The sequence below is a fragment of the Balaenoptera physalus genome (genome assembly GCF_965194825.1).
Source record: "Balaenoptera physalus genome assembly, chromosome: 8".
Classification (NCBI taxonomy): domain Eukaryota; kingdom Metazoa; phylum Chordata; class Mammalia; order Artiodactyla; family Balaenopteridae; genus Balaenoptera; species Balaenoptera physalus.
In genome coordinates this window covers 83,178,864-83,197,698 of record NC_138887.1, presented here as the reverse complement: position 1 = coordinate 83,197,698, position 18,835 = coordinate 83,178,864, and the positions used below count along the sequence as shown (strand labels likewise).

Genomic DNA, 18,835 nt, shown 5'->3' with positions numbered 1-18,835 from the left:
TGTATCTATGTGTTTGTGTGTAAATGCACTCACCCAAACACACACACACAAACACACACACACACACACGCAAGTATAGACCACAAGAATCCTTTGCAAAGTGCTAATACTGTTAATAGAATTATTTATAATCTTCCCTGTTGGATACCCAGAGATAATAAAAGAAGCATATTGCCCTCTTCCTAATTTTTGTTTGCTGGGAAGCTTTTTTAAGCTATCATTTACTGAATGCTTGTATGTTACACACTTTATTAAGTGCTCTACAAGCAGCCCTGTGATGAAATAGATTTCACTATCCAGTTTTTCAGCGGAGAAGACAGAGATTCAGGGAGATTAGGGACCTGCCCAGTACAACACAGCTCACCTGAGTGAGAGTGTGAGCCCAGGTGTGTCCCACGGAGGCCCTGGCTCCCCTCTGTGAAGCCACCTGCCTCCTGCCTACTGACTCACTCACGTTTGCAAGGACATTGCCTGTGGCCCAGCTGCTTATCCCAACGATCTCTTACAGTTCTGTTTGTATTCATCTTTCTAAAGCTTTCTCACGTCTGTCTTCCCTTGTATTTAGCTCTTGGGCCCATCACCCTTATACCATCTTGTGTTTTCCAGCTTTGGAGACATGCTGTCCTTCACCCTGACGGCTTTTGTGGAGCTGATGGACCACGGAATAGTGTCCTGGGATACGTTTTCGGTGGCATTCATTAAGAAGGTAATTCAGATTGTGCTTCCCAAGGTCAAATCACTTCCTTCTTTTACAGATATTTTTCTCTGATTTGAGCATATTTTAGAGTTGTTTCTTTTAGTTCTTTGTGTTAAAGTGTGAGTGTGGTTTTTGATAGTATTATGTATATGAGGGTCAGGGCACCTAAGTTCGGTATGAAAAATGACGTTTTCTCCCCACTGAGATCATAAGGGATTGTATAATACATGGGAACCCATCGTCAAGGAAAATCAAGGTGACATGTTAAAATCAGAGAAGCGTCTGCTGAGCCCCTCTTCTGGACTCTGCTGTTCTCAAGATCTAAGTAGAGTTCCTGCTGTCCTTCCCGATCCTTCTCCCCTTAACCAGGTGTTCAGGAAAAGGGAAAGAGGCAAAACATACTGATTGTTATATGACTGGGTCTGAAGCAGGAATGTAAGGGAAGAAGGTGTGCTTGGATCCATGCCTCTTAGGCCGAGTAAGCCTGCTTACTTGTAATCTTGGTGCGATAAATGTCTCTGGGATCAACTAATTCGATTGGTTCCTACTTTCCTTAGGAGGAAACTAACAAAGGTACAGGCAAAGGTGGACCTGGTTTGGGGAGAGAGGGCAGAAGAGGCCCCTACCATTCCCAGCAGTTGAATAGTAATAAAGACGTGTCTGCAAATTTACGATTCTGTTTCCAATCTTCTAACCAAAAGTGAATAGCCCTGACTTTATAACTATTAAATGTAGTATTAAGTCAAGAATCATTATTATTTATTAATTTGTTAACTTATTTTTCCTCTCTTTGTATTTGTGAAATGGTTTATAAATGTATTGGCATCTTTCTTCCTGCTGTTTCTGGGAATGAAGAGTTGTTTGGAATTCATACATTTATCTTATAGGTCTAGATTCCTGGGAAGGGTTGTCTAAAATAAAGAATTTCAGAGAGTCTGTGCAAAAGCTGGAAAATCAAAGCAAAATCCAGTATGAGTCACTTGAGTTTTTAAAGACTTTTATTTTGAAATCATGGTAGACTTATAGAAAATTCCCAAAAAAATAGTACAGAATGTTCCCTATAACCTTCAACCAGTTTCCCTAAACATTTTGCGTAATAATAGTATTATTATCAAAACTAGGAAATTAACAGTGGTGTAATACTGTTACCATTATTTGATTTCACCAGTTTTTCTACCAATTTCCTTTCTCTGGTTAAGGACCAGATCCAGGATCCAAGACTGCATTTAGTTGTCATGTCTCCTTACTGTCTTCCAATGTGACAGTTCCTCAGTTTTTCCCTGTCTTTCATGACTTTGACAATTTTGAAGAATACTGGTCAGTTATTTTGTAGAATGTCCCTCAGTTTGGGTTTTTTGATATTTCCCTCATGGTTAAATTAAGGTTATGCATTTTCCTTAATGTATAGAATATTAGAGAAGAATATTAGAGAAGTAATGTTGTGCCCTTTTCAGAGCATCACATTAGAGTATGAGATGTTAATATGCTTATTAATGGTGATGTTGACCTTGATTATGTGGATAAAGTGGTATCCTCTGGGTCTCCCCACTGTTAAGTTATCTCTTTTCCTTTTGAAGTTAGTCAGTACCTGGGGGGAGACACTGCCTTGAATTGAAGAGCATAGAAGGGCCCCTAGTCTGTTCATTGAGGGTGTTGGGAGCAGAAGTCTCACAGATTGAACGCCTTCATGATGTTGCCTATTTTTTTTCAGAGGAAGGCCGATTGGGAACCTAGGGCCTTCTTGACGCACCTCTGAATCCTTTTTTCCTACATAAGGGCATAAAGCCAAGAGAAACAAGTAATGGGAACCACCTAGAAAACATACAAAGAAGGATGAAGCCTCTTTTTGCCTATATTTGTCAATGATATGAATTGCTAAAAAAAGAAGAAATGACTGTAGAAGAGAAAGCCAAGGAAATCCTGATGTGTAAGGAAGTACTTTCCTTTGGTGGTGACAGGAAATGCAAGCATTAGATTATGAATGCAGAGAACAAATTGCTGTATTTTTTCTTTCCAAGATAAAAGTTCTAGAGAAATGGAATATTATTCAGCCATAAAAAGAATGAAATATTGCCATTTGTAGCAACATGGATGGACCTAGAGATGATCATACTAAGTGAAGTAAGTCAGACAGAGAAATACAAATATTATATGATATCACTTATATGTGGGATCTAAAAAATAGTACAAATGAACTTATTTACAAAACAGAAACAGACGTACAGACGTGGAAAACAAACTTATGGTTACCAAAGGGTAAAGGGGAGAGGGATAAATTAGGAGTATGGAATTAACAGATACACACTACTATATATAAAATAGATAAACAACAAGGACCTACTGTATAGCACAGGGAACTATATTCAATATCTTGTAATAACCTGTAATGGAAAAGAAGCTGAAAAAGAATATATATACGTGTGTGTATATATATATATATATACACACACACACACACGTATATATGTATACACACATATATAAAACTGAATCACTTTGCTGTACTAACACTAACAGAATATTGTGAATCAACTGGACTTCAATTTAAAACAAAAGTTCTAGGGAAGTAAATTCAAATCTACAAATACTGGATTTTGCAGATTTTTTATACTTAACAGAATTTTTCAATTCATTCTGAATTTATGGCAGGCCTTTCTTTCCTACATCCAAATTGCTTTGCTTTTCTGATATTAGAACCTCTTTTGCTATAAAAACAGTGCTGTTCTGAACGTGAATTCCTTGAAGTTATGTTATGCTTTCACCCACATTATCTCTTTTGATCCCCACAGCAATCCTTTGCAGAACAGAGCAGTTAGTCTTGCTATTCCTGGTCAGGGGATGAGGACACAGTGACTTGGGGAGATTGAGTGAAGTTATAGAGAGCGGGGTGTCATTGGTCCCCCGGGTCAGGGCTCCCTCCCCCATCATCATGCACCTGTGTTTTAAGTGAAGGAAAGAACAGCTCCTGAAGAATAGTCTTGTTGAAGCAGCGTTGCCTGTTGTTCAGCCCTCCCTGACCTCACTGGTGCAGAGTTAACTGATTTCTTCTGCTCTCCATTCTCCTTGGATCTTGTATATGCCTCTGTTCCAGCACTTATCACATTTCTGAGCACTTCTTGTTCTTTTGACTGGCTCTCCCGAGAGACCATGAGTCCTCAGAGGGTGGAACCATGGCTTTCTTCCTGTCTCTATCCTTAGAACCCGGCATAGAGTAAGACCTTAATACATTTCTGTGAAATGAATGAGTGAAATTTGCTTTGGAAGCATTTTTTTAAACCCTAAAACTTGAAGAAAAAAAAAGAATACTGTGCCACTGTATTTAAATATATTTCAGTTAAAACTTCAGTTATGAATATAAAGGAATTACAAAGCTGTCTTTCTTTAAATGATGTGACACGTGGTTAGAGAGAATGGCAATAATCAGTTTTCATTCACTGAAATTAAATAAAAATCATATTAGATCTAAGGAAGCAAAGACTAGCAGTCTTGGCAGTTTAAGTTAAAAATTAAATATTTTTCAAAAGGCAGCACGTTTAATATATGCTATCCTCATTCCTAGTCATTCTGTTTTCTTTGCATTGCTACTTAAATCTCAACTCCTTATGTGAATTTTAAAAAAAATGGTCATCAGAAAATGACTTTATAATTGATAGTTTTTGTAAGGTTAACTTTTTTATTCATTAGCTGGATCAAATTCAGCACTTTGACAACCCAGGAATTGTATACAGGCAACTGTCTTTTAAATGGAGCTTTATCTAGACAAAAATCAACTAGGAAATGCTCTGACAAAAGATGCTTATCTCCGTGGTCCAGACTTGGCTTCCTATTAATGCCAAATTCATACGACTTTGGAGCAATATTTTTCCCTTGCCAGCCTTGGTCTCCTTCTCCACTATCTATTTTGTTATGTGTGAATCTAGATTCTAGTTTACAAACTTTTTCTGTAATAAATAATATCATTTCATAAACACTTTGAAACTTGGAATCCCTTGATGCCAATATATAACGTTGTTGCTTTTTAAAGACTTGGCTTCTTAGGGAGAGGGTCAGAAGGCGTAGAGAGGAAAGAAATGGGAAAAAAAAAAAACAACCTAGAACTTTCTGTGTTACCAGTTGGTTTTCCCCTAGCCAAGTATAATATCAGTGCTTTTTCTTGGAAGGAAAGTTTTATACAAATGCTCTTGAAAGCTTAGCTCTGCAGGAGGGCCCCTGGTTCACCCTGCAGTATTTTCAGTGCCTGGATAAACATCCAGCCAGTTTCAGCTTAGATACCCAATAATTTTTGCCTCTTAAAAACTTGAGAGATTGATGGGCCTCTGTCCAGATAATTTAAAATATGGTAGTGGAGCTCCATGTTCTCCATGGATCTTTTCAGTTTTGATAACTTAGGATAATTTTAAGATCTCAACCTAAGTGATTCAAAGAAGTGTTTCTGTAATTTTAATAATTTGTATCATTGATTCATGTGATGACCCTTAGCTTCTTAAAAGTCACCCAAATATTCCTATGTTTTATTTAGGTAGCACTTTTAAATGAGTGGAAGGAAGCATGTGGAGGTAATATATATAATTACTGTTAGCTCCTCCTACCTCTTTTTCCCTTTGATACAGACCTACTTTCAAGAAGCTGTACCTTGATTGATTTAGGCCGGCTCACCTGTGTTGACCAAAAGTACAGAAATGGAGCTGGGAAAAATTTAAAGGCAAAGGAAGTCATTATTGACTTTTGGGAAGATAAGGGAAATTAAAATTTAACCGGACAATCTTTAACCTTCTATAGCTATACTACGATCTATAGTTTTTAAACTAGACATAGAAAATAACATTTATACAGTCACAAATTTGTCCATGCACCAATAAGGAGCCTGTCTACAGTCATCATGTTTGCTCGATCAGCCCTGATGCCTTGGTTATTAGTACTCATTTGTTGACAATATTGGGTCATTTAGATGTCTAGTTAAAACTATTGACAAATAAGGCAAAAGATAGAAGTTTAGTTTCAGAAAACGACTAGTATCTCCTACAGAATTGTGCATAGGACTCTAATAAGTTGTGTGCCTGCTCTCTGCCAGCTTAGTGTGTTACACAAAATTTTGTACCCTGCTTCAGGATTGCTGAAGTGATGGGATCTGTGTGTCAAGGAAGAGCTGAAGTGATGGAAAAGATTAACTTTAAACAATGCTTTGAGGAAGATAACAGATTAGTTTCATGAGAGAGAAATATATAAAAATGGCAAATGGAAATGGAATATATATGTGGGGTACAATGTCTGAATGAAAGCAAAGGCCATAGCCTGTTTTACCATCATTGTATAAGCCTGTTGGGAGCAGGTGAGAGTTAATAATTTGCAGAGAACTTTAAAACCCATTATAAGAAAGTGTGCTTCATACCAGGAAAACACTGAGAGTTTTGACTGAGTATTTCAAGAAAGGAAATACTGTCACAGGATATTTATGGAAGTAAAGGGTAAATTTGTATTAGAGGGAAATCTTGAATATAGAGGAAACTGAAGAAGATGCTGTCTTAGTAACCCAGGAACGAGTTGGACCGTGGGCCAGTGTTGTGTATATACAACTGAACGTGTATCAGAGGGGAGATGTTGCAAATGTGTCCATGGAAACAGAAAGTAGGGAACTAAGACTGTTAATCACTAATGATTATGGCAAACTTCGAGAAAGGTGATACTTGAGAAGGCAGGAATAAGAAGTCAATGAGATTGATTTTTAGCCCATTTAATTTTAGGCTTTGTTGGAATGTCTAAGTGGAGGTATACTTTTGGATGCCAAGAATAAGCACGTAACATACTTCATAGTAAATGACTTTTTAATCTGTCTGTCTGTGCTAGATTATAAAGTCCTTGAAGTTAAAAATCATGTGTGTTTGCTCATCTCTTGATTTCCAGATCCTAGGTCAGTGCCAGCCTGTTTCATAGCATATGGTCAATACATATTACTTGAATGAATGCAAAGAAGGGATGCAGGCTAGCGGGTGGGGGAGGGAGGTTGACCATCAGCTCTCAGCTGGAGGATTCTCCATAGAGTCTTAAAGGTACATCCAAATTTACTAAATGGAGACAAGAAAAGGAGCATGGAAGGAGAATAGAATTAGTGCAGAGAAATCAGAGTTATTGTCAATGCACTTCTTTGTGAGTTCTTCAGTTTTCTAATAAGTGCCAAGAATTATACTGGGACAATGAAAAATGGTTGGGGTGGTGCTGGTGGGGAAGTCAAAGAATTTATATTCTATTTAGAAGAGATCTAAGTTAGGTGTTAAACCATGAGCACGGTATGAGGGTCATTGGATTTGGGTGAGAGAAAGTTGGCCTTAGAGGAGGAAAGGTGGCATGATAGATATCATAGGGGAGCTGACCCAGACTGTGAGGATTAAGGCGAGGGCTTGGCAGGGACAGTAAACACATTAGAGAAGTTTACTAGCTGTGAAAGGAGCTAAAGCAGTCTTTTGAGAATCTTAAAGTTCTCATACTCTTCCTGTAGTCTGTATTATAAAATAATAGCTTTTTGGAATATAAAATCATCATGTTACTTTATTTCTCCACGTCATTTATTTTTCACCCCCTGAGATCCAGGTGTATCTGGAGGCACAGAGGGTGTTGATATCTGTACCCCTCACCCCTACTTTCACTGGGGAGTCATTGGGCTAAAAACAGTTGGGCTGGTAACTGTCAGTTGTCATGGTCCTTTTGCATTTTATCTTGTACAATGATGGAGAGAGGATGAGGAGAAGGGGACAGTGGGACAGCAGAAAGGGAGAAATTAGTTTTGATGGGGGGGGAGCAGTAAGTGTCAATTTGTCATGGAACCAAATTATTTAGCTTTTAAGAAAGCAGTCATTATGATGATATAGCATTTTAGTGTGAGTCGTCAACAGACAGTAGTAACTTTTAATGAGACCTCTAAAATAAAACCTTCATGATACCCATGTGTTTGGGTTACTGTGATCCATTATTCTAACCCTTATTTTACTTCCCTCTTACATTGTGATTTATTATGTTTGAGGCTTTAGTGATTCATTCCTTAGGGAATGTATTTTAGAGCTTAAACGACTATTTTAACTTTTAACACTTCTAATTTAAATGTTTTCCTGTTTGCTAAATTTGAGAGAGATGAGAAGAATTTATTTTAACCATAAGAAATTGGAAGAATGGGGGAAAGAGTGTTTCATTGAGTGTTTCACTGAATAAAAAGGAGAGTAGCCAGTGAGTGAAAAGTTGCCAGTTGCATTGTGTTGACAAATGTGATTTGTGTGAGTCCCTTAAGAATGTAACAGGAGCATAATAAAAACATAAAAGCCACGGATCGTGTGGGTGAAGGAGTAGCCTGCAAGTGGAAGGGAATGGCTATTAATATATGTTGAAATTACTGTCTCAAAGAAACACAAGAGTTCTTACAGTATATGTGGTGAAATTGTCTGCCCCTGAAAGCTGAAACTCTGAAGAATCATTCCAGAAACACAAGACAGAATAATTCTTTGAAGCTGTTTCCTTTTTAAGATTGCTTATTACTGAGTTAGAGAAATAGGATATAAATAGTGGTCTGTAATAAGCTGGTGAACAATCATTGTTGACTCCATGCGTTTCTGACTATTCTGCTGTAATAGTACTATTCCAGGTACTTTTCGTCCTCGGTGTCTGGTGTTTCTTAAACGAGCTCCCGATTTACTTGATTTGCTCCCTTCTCTACTTCTTTGCTCTGCTTACCATGAGTTGTGTCCCGCTTGGGTTTTCAGATAGCAAGTTTTGTCAACAAGTCAGCCATAGACGTCTCCATCCTGCAGCGGTCCTTGGCCATTCTGGAGTCCATGGTGCTCAACAGCCATGACCTCTACCAGAAGGTGGCGCAAGAGATCACTATTGGCCAACTCATTCCCCATCTTCAAGGGTAAGCAAGAGTGACTCCACCACAGTGGGAAGGGAAAATGCTTCAGGCGGACAACCGCCAAAACCCCCTGGGGACGGTTTCATGTTGGTTTGACTAATATACAGAAAAAGAATCTTGATTTGGTATATAATCAAACCATGTCCCATGCTTGTCCCCCATCACACTGACATGGCACAGTTACTTGCCCCTGGGTGCTCCCCTTGCCTGCTCTTGTCACTGGTCTGCCCCCAGTGCCTTGGTAGGCACTCAGTTCTGATCAATGTTGGCAGATATCGGTAGAGTTTTACTTTTAATAAGACACAATAGGACAATTTGTTCTCTTAAGTTCTCAACAGAGTCTTTATCCTTAATCATATAAAATAGTGCTTTCTGTGATATAATGAGAATTTTCATACTTAATTAGGAATTTTTAAAGCCAGGCTTCTTTCTTAGGCTCCAGGTGATTACAATGAGCTTTGATTGGTGTATTCTATAATATACGAATTTTTTAAGAGGCTTGAGCTATGAGACAGCTGCCCTAGCAGCCTTCGGTCTTTGGGGATCTCTCCTTCTCCCTATGCTTAGGTAACTAGTAAGGTTGCCTCTGATGATACAAGCCTGAGAAGGAATCCCTTGTACGATGCCACTTTATCAATTAAAGTATTTGGATTGCAGGTGGCAAGAAGCATCCTGAGCTAGGACAGGGAGTTTATTGAAAGGATACTGGCGCACTTTATAGAACTGAGGAATGACTTAAGTAGCTAAGCCTTGGGAAGGACAGAAACTATGGCCTCCTTGGAGTCCTCACAACAGGCCTTTTCTCTAGCGTACTGGCTGGCAGTCATGTGACTTGGCTCCCAGTAACTGCCGCCCCTGGTCTCTCAGGTCACACTGGCAAATTTTCAAGAAGAAACCTGATTGGCCTGTTTGGGTTGGGGGTGTAGGATGGGGATGCGAGGGAGTATTCAGTAGTTCTCAATATACCGAAAATGTTGACTGTGTTTATAATATAAACTACCAAAGTGCATTAGAGGTTTCCTTCATATGGAGGGGGGATGGTGCCTAGAATGTAAAATGTTAAGTCACACAGGCTATGGATTGCGGCCTCAGGGAAAATTAACACATGCTCTAAAATGATGATTTTGTGTGAAATCTCTCTGGAAATAATACCAGTTTCACATGTCCCTGAATGTGAACTGTATCAACTTAAAAGTCTGTATCTTTTCTCTGAATCTCGAGGGCATCACTGTGCATTTATAGAGCGCTTTGCCAAGTGGAGAGTTTCTCATTTGCCAAGTGCTGTACTAAAGATTTTATATGCATTACCTCATTTTATCCTAAAGGCAGCTCCTTGAAATAAGAGTGTTTTTACCCAGTGTTACAGATGAGGAAGCTGTGTAGGGACACCCCGTGAACTTGTCCAAGGCCACACAGCCAGCCTGTGGGGCACTGGGCTTAGAATTTCATCCTGCCAAAGGCTGTGTTCTAAGCTCTGCCTCTTCCTAAATTATCTCTAAATACAGCCTATAGGCCTCTGCTCCTTAGCCTTGGGTCCTTCTTATTTACTATTTACCATGCAGCTAACATTAGATCTTGGCTTCATTTGAAATTTCCGATTTCATTCCTGTGAAAAGCAAATTTGTAAACATAAAAACCTATTCTTTTGTTGTTTAAAAGTTTCTATTTGGTAGATAGCTAGTGGGAAGCAGCTGCATAGCACAGGGAGATCAGCTCCATGCTTTGTGACTACCTAGGGGTGGGATAGGGAGGGTGGGAGGGAGACACAAGAGGGAGGGGATATGGGGATATATGTATACATATAGCTGATTCATTTTGTTGTACAGCAGAAACTAACACAACATTGTAAAGCAATTATACTCCAGTAAAGATGTTAAATTTTAAAAAAAGTTTCTATTTGGGAAATAGATTTTTAGAATATGTAATATTATTGCCATGGAGACAAAACAGTTTCCTTTGTCATAAGCCCAGGAATATAGGGATACCCAGGACTATTCCCAGGTATACTTCATGCATCAAACAGAAAATCACATACCCACACACACATACACACATTCATCCCCTGGTCCATATTTTTGACTCTAATAGAGGAGAAGCGGAGAGAGCCAGCTGGCCACCTGTACGTCTGGGTGATCTCCACTGAGCGTGTTTTGTCTGGCTAGCAATAGTAATTGTCCCCTCGCTGTGTTTCCAGCCTCGTGATGGTCAAAATATTTTTTCAGTGCTGAATGTGTTTTCTAGGTCCTGGCTTTCTCTCTCACTATTTTGGGGGGATATAATCATGAGCTTTATCATGGTCTAACTCAGGGGTAGCCTCTTCTGACTTTCTGTATGTCTGTGTGTCTTTACAGGACAGATCAAGAAATCCAAACCTATACCATTGCAGTGATTAATGCACTTTTCCTGAAGGCTCCTGATGAGAAGAGGCAGGTAAGTTGCACTTCTTTTGTCTTAAAGACGGTGCCCAGTTGTGCCGGCAACTTTTGGTGCAGAGAGAGCCTTCCCCTTCCCATCCCAGGAACTCCTGTGGGGCTCCTTGCTGCTCAGTGGTTTGCCTGAACAGCCTGGGATCATTCACAGATCCAGTGGGAACTAGGTGGAGATGGGCAAGCCCCTGTCTGATGAGGAAAGTTAGGAGTGTTCCAGCGGTAGAGCCCTTTCATCACATGAAACCCAACATAGAAGCCCAGAACAAAGAGATGAAATAAAGATGAAACTCTGCCTCTGTGGTGGATGCAGAGTTAGAAGCCCCTGTGATCTTCTGTCATTTCATTGGATACTCACTGGGTCCAGGGAGGGATTGTCCCCATTTGCCTGATGAGAAAACGTAGACCCTGAGAGTTGTCATGCTTTCCCCAGGGAGGTGTGAGATGGGAAGGTGAGAAGACAGGACAGGGAAGGTGAAAATTGCTGCAGGGGTTGAGATAACTGTTCATCTGTGAGAGGGGCTCTTTGCTTGGTGATATTTCTGCTTCTGTGTGTGGATGTGGCCAGGAGGACTGAGCAATTCATTTCCCCTCCTCTGTGCAAACAAGAGGAGGGAACCCCTGAAATGGACCTACGTGAAATCTACCCTTTGATATTGGTTCTTCTTCAACTAGGGAAAGGACGTTTATAAAGTGGTTGTAGAAGAAGTGGGTTTTTGCATGTCTTAGAATTTGGTTCACACCTCAGAATCCATTCCTGTTTTTTTTTCCATCAACATAACATACTTGTTACCTTGGTCACAATTTACTTCATTTACAAACTGGATGGAAATATGAGATTTTTCAACCTTTAGAAAGTGTACTGGGGAGCTTGATGACAGTTACCAATAAATTGTTTTAGAAGAATTTAGAAAGCTAGCATGCTACTGAACACTGTGTCAAGAATTTTATTTTTTTACTTTATTTTTTCGTTGCCAAGGATTTTAAATCTCAGTGGCTAAATGTGAAGGTTTCTGGTTTGTTTTCTGTTTAGGATTGTTTGCTCATTCCTAGGGGCTATGTTTGCACAATAAGTAGAGTGGCGTTATAGTTTCCTGTGCTTTTGGTTTGGTGTTGGCTGGAGCCAGGAGGTGCCTGTCCTCCCCAAGCCTATGCTCCAGGCTGGATTTTTAAGGGTGGCTTTGCAGATCTTAGGTGGGATCATGGGTAGGGCTGCTCCTTATATATTTATATCTAAATACTGGGCTCATGATAATTCCCATCATCCCAGCAAATTGCCTGGGCATGTTCACAAGCCTGACATGGGCAGCACATACATAAGCCTGACATGGGCATTGAGAAGCTTGACCCTTCTACTGGCCAGGCCACTGATGGCTGTTTGTAGAGTGGGGTCAAGAGCCAGGCCAGAACGCTGATTGGACCTCTTGAGACTGTCTTTTTTCCTGTGGCTGGATTAGAGGAAATGAAAGCTCATGCTCACCCCAAGTGCTACGATTTCACTTGGATCTCTGCATCTAGACATGAGTAAGATGCATACACCTTGTATCTTTCTGTTACACTAAAACTACTGTTAATCTGTTGAATTGGAATTGAATGACCATGGAAAAGTAGGGAATTAGTTGCCAATCTATGCTGACTCCAGACCAATGATAACAATGAAAACATAATGGGATACCATTATATTAGGAATACCATTAACATTAGGTTTGGATTCTGCTAATCAAATCTTTTTTTATTTTTGAAAAATTAGGCTCCATGAGACCGACATGGTACAGTTTGGCTGTATATTGCTATATTAATAATAAATCACAAAGCGTAGTCTAATAACATTAAACCATTTAAGAAAACAATTCAACTAAGAAAGATAGGGTGTATATCAACCAGCAGAAAATCCAAAGTATTATATGACTAATTTAGTCTTTGAAATAAAAATGACGATACTTGTCGATAGAAAATTAACGTGGACTTTATAAACTATGTTGAATTTAAGATGAATCAGTGATTATTGTTGGTCAAGAAAAGGAATATTTCAATTTTTAATTTTTAAAGTACATTTTAGTGAGTTAAGAGAGAGTTGGCTCAAAATTATTTCGAGTTCATAATGAAGAAAAGTTTATTTGTTGTTATTTTCTGAACATCAGTGGAGGCCTTTAAAGCAGAAGATAAGCTAGTTGGTGACATCTTGCTGTATATTATATATTGTTATTGGCTTATGTTTTGAAAGATTGCAAGGTCTGAATTGTTTTGGCAAATAGGAAAATTTCCCAAAGCCTGTCACCAATGATAATATTTGAGGGTTTGCCATGCACCATGCCATGTTCAGTGTCTTATGTCATTTCATTTAATTCTCATATCTATAGAAAGTCTTATTATTTCCATTTTATAAATGAGGAAATTGAGAGTCAAAGGAAGTAGAGAACTTGACCGATTGCTGAGCTGATAAGAGTCCAAGCTAGAATCCCAACCTCATTCTTGCTCTTATTTGCAAAGCATCCCACTGAATGCCGGTCAAGGAGACATCACCTGCAGAATGGCCTTGTATTTGCCTGGTAAAGAACTTACTGACACCTGAAAGACATCAAGCCCATTTTCTTACTCCAATCAGATTAAAACATAATTCTAAACACTTATTTACTGGATTTACAGGAATGTCCCTTGTTTGTTTGTTTGTTTGTCTTTTTAAAGCTTTTGGACATTGGATAAATTCCACTTCAGTCAAAAAATTTTATTTATTTCAACATTTCTTTCCAACTTGGGCTCAAACACATTGGTAGGACTCTATTATCTGGATTTTCTTTATTTTTCAAAATGTTAATGAATTTAGAAGGATTTTAAATACCTATACCTTATTTCTGCTTTTACTGAAGAAAAATATGACTAAAGTCAGATCTTTTTACTTGGCAGGCAGACCTGGGCGATATTATTGTTTTGCATTCATTGAGTTGGCCTGCCTGAGAGAGCAGTGAACTTGGGCCTGGGGTATAACTGCATCCTCTGTGGATGGTCCCCTGTCAGCCTCCCTGGGAGGTGGGGGGTTGGGTCATGCTTTCCCCTGCCTCCCAGGTATTGGAGACTCTCCCTTTTCCTGCCCAAATAAAGGGAAGGGGTGCTTGTTTTGTGGGAGAGGGGATAGCTGTTAGGTGGGCAAGTGGATCCTTTTTCTTACAACTAGTTGCCATTATTTATTTTATTATTTTCATGGCAAAGAAGTTGGTCAGATCCCTTCCAAATTTCTCTACAAATATTTATGGTTTTGATAAGCATTATTTTAAAAAACCCCTTTATAGTTAAAAGATTTGATAGAAAAATCCGAAAATACAGATTCCAAAGGAAGAAATTTTAAAGAAACCTATAATTGCATTCCCAGAGAGGGAACCACTGCAACTACTCACACCTGTGGGACTGTCATGGTCCTACTTCCTGCTTTTTGTGCAAAGACTCTCCTGCAGACATCATTTTTTCACTAGATATGATCATACTGCATGCACTGTTTTTTGGGTTTTTTTAACTGCTTTTAAAACTAAAGAAGATTTTGTGGACATCTTTCCATGTCAGTATATCTATACAGGCAGACCTCGTTTTACTGCGTTTCGCTTTATTGTGCTTTGCAAATACTGTGTTATTTTACACGTTGAAAGTTTGTGGCAACCCTGCATCGACCAAGTCTACTGGCACCATTTTCCGACAGCATTTGCTCACATGGTGTCTCTGGTAATTCTTGCAAAATTTCAAGCCCTCCATCAGCAAAAAGATTATGAGTCTATGAAGGTTTAGATGATGTTATCATTTTTTAGCAATTAAGTATTTAAAATTAAGGTATGTACATTGTTTTCTTAGACAAAATGTATTGCATAGTTAATAGACTACAGCATAGTGTAAACATAACTTTTATGTGCACTGGGAAACCAAAATATTAGTGTGACTCACTTGATTGTGGTATTTGCTGTATTGTGGTGGTCTGTAACCAAACTTGCAATATCTCTGAGGTATGCCTGTATCCATATTCATATCTATCTATATACTTTTATATCATCCTAATGGTATAAAATATTCTCCATAGATTTCTCAAGTTCACTCAAACCATTCCTTAATATTGGGCAAAAAAAAAAATCCATGGTGTGGACAAGGATTTTTCTGTTTTCTTTCTGATCAAGTTCCTGTTCCTTTAGGAGGGTAGCGGGATGTTTTATGAAACATTCATTGCCTACTCTGTGCCAACCATTGTGCTGTGGCTGGGAATGCAAAGATGAAAAGGACAGTCTCTGTGCCCTTGAGAAGACCACACTCTTATGCAGAAGATAAATATTGTAAACAGATCATTATAATAATTGCTCTAGTAGATGTTGGAAATATACTGTCCCTTCTAACTTATTTTAAAAATTGTTAAGTCGATAGGCTGACATAGGCACAGAGAATTTTTTTCTTTTCTTTTTGTTTGTGTGTCAATAAAGCAATAATTTCATTTTTATTAAAGAAAAGGAATTATAAAAGAACGTTGGGCCTTTTGTTTTCATCTGATCCAAGAAGAAAAAAGATGGACCTTTCTGTTTTGATCAGAAAGAAAGCATGGCTTTCTGCGACCCATGGAAGGGCAGTTCCTTCTGGATTGCCATTTAACTTGCTTCCGATGGTGTCCTCATCCTTGCCTTCTTGTTTTCAAGAGGTTGGAAGAGGACTTAGTATTGGATTTTGTTTTTGTTGTCGTTGTTTTTTAAAAATTTTTATTGGAGTATAGTTAATTTACAATGTTGTGTTACTTTCTGCTACACAGCAAAGTGAATCAGTTATATGTACACCTGTATCCACTCTTTTTTTACATTCTTTTCCCATATAGGTCATTACAGAGTATTGAGTAGAGTTTCCTGTTCTATACAGTAGGTCCTTATTAGTTATCTATTTTATATATAGTAGTATAGTATTGGATTTTGACTTTGATGCCATCTAGCCCTTTTAGATCACCTTAGCGTATTTGTGTGCTTTTCTCTTCAATGCAGCGGGTCAGCAGGGGTGTTAAAATTAAGCTGTAACGTCTAACAGAGTGCTCTGAATTTCCATTCCTTCTTCTCTCCTGCTGGCTTTCCTTTCTGTGGTGGCGATGGCCGTTAGGTTGGTGTAGAGAGCAGTGTTGACATCCTTGATTGTCCTCTGACTGTAAGTCCCCACGTTCCCTTTGTCAGCACAAAGTGGGCCTTGCATTCCCATTCTGCCCCTGTCCAGCCCTGCCTGTGTGCCCCCTCGTACTTCCTCCCTGTGTTCTGAGTTCTCCTTGCTATCTCCAAGTTTATTTTGACCTTGATCGAATTCGTGGTTGTGTTTTTAAATCATAGCTTAGTTTCTTCTCTACTCATTAAGAGTAGTGACACTAAAAATACCGCCCCTCCCCACCAGAAAACAACATTCAAGTGACTTCCTGAATATGAGCAGTATTTTTCCTTTGGGATGTCTGTACCAAGATTATGTTCAGCTATTTCATTTCCCCTTAGTATCTGTTTGACAATATTCAGAAAGGGCATCTGTGAATCATTTCATTTAATAAAATCACCTGCAAATCCTCTATGCCAGTCAGGCAGGCCAAAGCACAAAGCACAGCCTGCAGAATTGAGGCCCAGGAATGCTGAGTGCGGCCCCTAGGGCTTTGCATCTGCCCAGATGTTTGTCCTTTGCTAAAACTTCACTCAGTTCATTTGCATAGACTATTAAGCCCTGGGGTATGTACTACTCACTCTTTGGTTTTGCACAGATTAAGATGAAATGGCTTTTAGAAGTCTTAGACCTTTAAAGTGATGGCTCTCTAGTATTGGAATCTCCTCTGTGCAGGCGTTTTGTTGCCTTGTAGTGAAAGCTCTGCACATATACAGTCTAATAAAAGCTGATGAGCCATTCCAGTGGGGAGCCATTGCTTTCATTTGGAGTGTTTGATTTTTATTCAGCACTTACCTTTTCCTGGAAGGAAGAAATTCCCAAGAAAAGAAAGAAAAAAAAAAAGAAATTTGCAGGTGCCAGATTTCCTTCCTTTGCTGTTGGCTACTGCTTTGTTATCTAAACAACATTCAAAAAGTAATTCGAATACTACTGTCCACTTGAGTCCTTTCTTTGGTAAGAAATACTGCTGATATCCAGTTTTGAAGCACGCCCCAGGATAAAGTCATCTGGGGCTATGTGGAAATGTATCTTTCTAACCAAAGCTTTTCTGTCCGTGTGTTTTTCTTCCACAGGAGATGGCGAATATTTTGGCTCAGAAGCAACTGCGTTCCATCATCTTAACAGTGAGTACCTATGTGCTGTGACCACCTTGTTGGGAAGGAATGGTCTGGTGTATTTATTCATCTCCTCTTTTGGCTTGGTTTTGTGATTTGTTCTGTGACTTGCTTCTGTGGTGAAGCAGTAGTAACTAGAAAGGAGGAAAAAGTGTGCTTTTGGAAATGGAATAAACAAAGCTTTCCCACAGGAATGGCCTCATGATTGGAGGGAGAGCATCTCTGGAACTGCTCTAGAGAGAAACGCATTCTGGCAGGAAGGGTTGGAAATCTCTCTCGGTGGGGCAGGTTTATTATACTCACTGTAGCTTTAGCTTTGCGTTTAAGGAAATCAGGGGCTCCCTGACTTTAAAAATTCCACCAGTATGAGCTTATACTATTTTTAGTGAGGAAACTAGCTGGAAACATATCAGACTCTGAGAGAAGTCCTGAAATTTCGACCATCATTTTCCTGGGCCCCTTTCCTAGAGAAAGGCAGGAAAGACAGACATGAAACCCACTCATTAACTGTGATGCGAAAAAGACCTGAAACCTCAGTGGAAAAGAAGCTCTACATGTTATGTTGTGAATGTTTAGAAATAAATCAAATAGCAAGATTTCCTGAGGCCTTATCTGCTACTTGACTTTTAACCAAAGGCTGAAAGAAGCATGTGTGATTGATTCTTCTGCTTACCAAAAAAAAAGTGCTCGTGTAATTCTGAAAAGGAGTTCTGCAAGCTTACAGTTACATACACACACACACACACACACACACACACACACACACACACACACACACACATTCCAATACAATGAGGCCTTTAAAAATTAAAAACCTTATGAGGGCAAAGAAAATAAATATTCTAGAACCCAAAGCCAATAATAATGACTACAATTTGTCATCAAGTTTCATGTTAAACTTCCTGGCTGTTAAGGATAAAGAGAAACCATATGAGTGTAATTTTCACTGTTTGATAAAAGAGGTACCCCAGTTCTTCGGGGGATGACATATTTTGCCCCCTGGAATTGGAATCTGAAACGGGTATTGTTAGAACATTCTAATAGATTCTTGGTCCAAGAATGGCTTTTTAGAAATCACAGAGGGATTCATAATACGGTTATTTTTTATACTGGCTCTCAATAAAGGTGGAAGCAGTGATTTTATTTATTTATTTATTTATTTTTGGCTGCATTGGGTCTTTGTTGCGGTGTGTGGGCTTCTCATTGTGGTGGCTTCTCTTGTTGCGGAGCACAGGCTCTAGGCATGTGGGCTTCAGTAGTTGCAGCACGCGGGCTCAATAGTTGTGGCTCGCGGGCTCTAGAGCGCAGGCTCAGTAGTTGTGGTGCATGGGCTTTGTTGTTCCATGGCATGTGGGATCTTCCCAGATGAGGGCTCGAACCCATGTCCCCTGCATTGGCAGGCAGATTCTTAACCACTACGCCACCAGAGAAGCCCCCTGAAGCAGTGACTTTTTTTTTTTTAAAACATCTTTATTGGAATATAATTGCTTTACAATGGTGTGTTAGTTTCTGCTCTATAACAAAGTGAATCAGTCATACATATACATATGTTTCCACATCT

At 39.2% G+C, this 18,835-nt stretch overlaps 1 protein-coding gene across 9 annotated transcripts in view; it reads left to right on the top strand.

Annotated features, from left to right (window-relative positions):
- The window catches only part of ELMO1 (engulfment and cell motility 1), a 555,096-nt gene that overhangs the window by 190,434 nt on the left and 345,827 nt on the right, over nt 1-18,835 (top strand). For 7 of the 9 annotated variants that reach the window (XM_082471822.1, XM_082471824.1, XM_082471823.1 and 4 more), the window contains 5 exons: nt 607-706; nt 8,443-8,594; nt 10,943-11,021; nt 16,124-16,168; nt 17,233-17,283. In XM_082471822.1, coding sequence (XP_082327948.1) covers nt 607-706; nt 8,443-8,594; nt 10,943-11,021; nt 16,124-16,168; nt 17,233-17,283 — 427 coding nt within the window. The remainder of the gene's footprint in view (nt 1-606; nt 707-8,442; nt 8,595-10,942; nt 11,022-16,123; nt 16,169-17,232; nt 17,284-18,835) is intronic. The other 2 variants (XM_082471828.1, XM_082471825.1) reach the window with 1 other exon arrangement.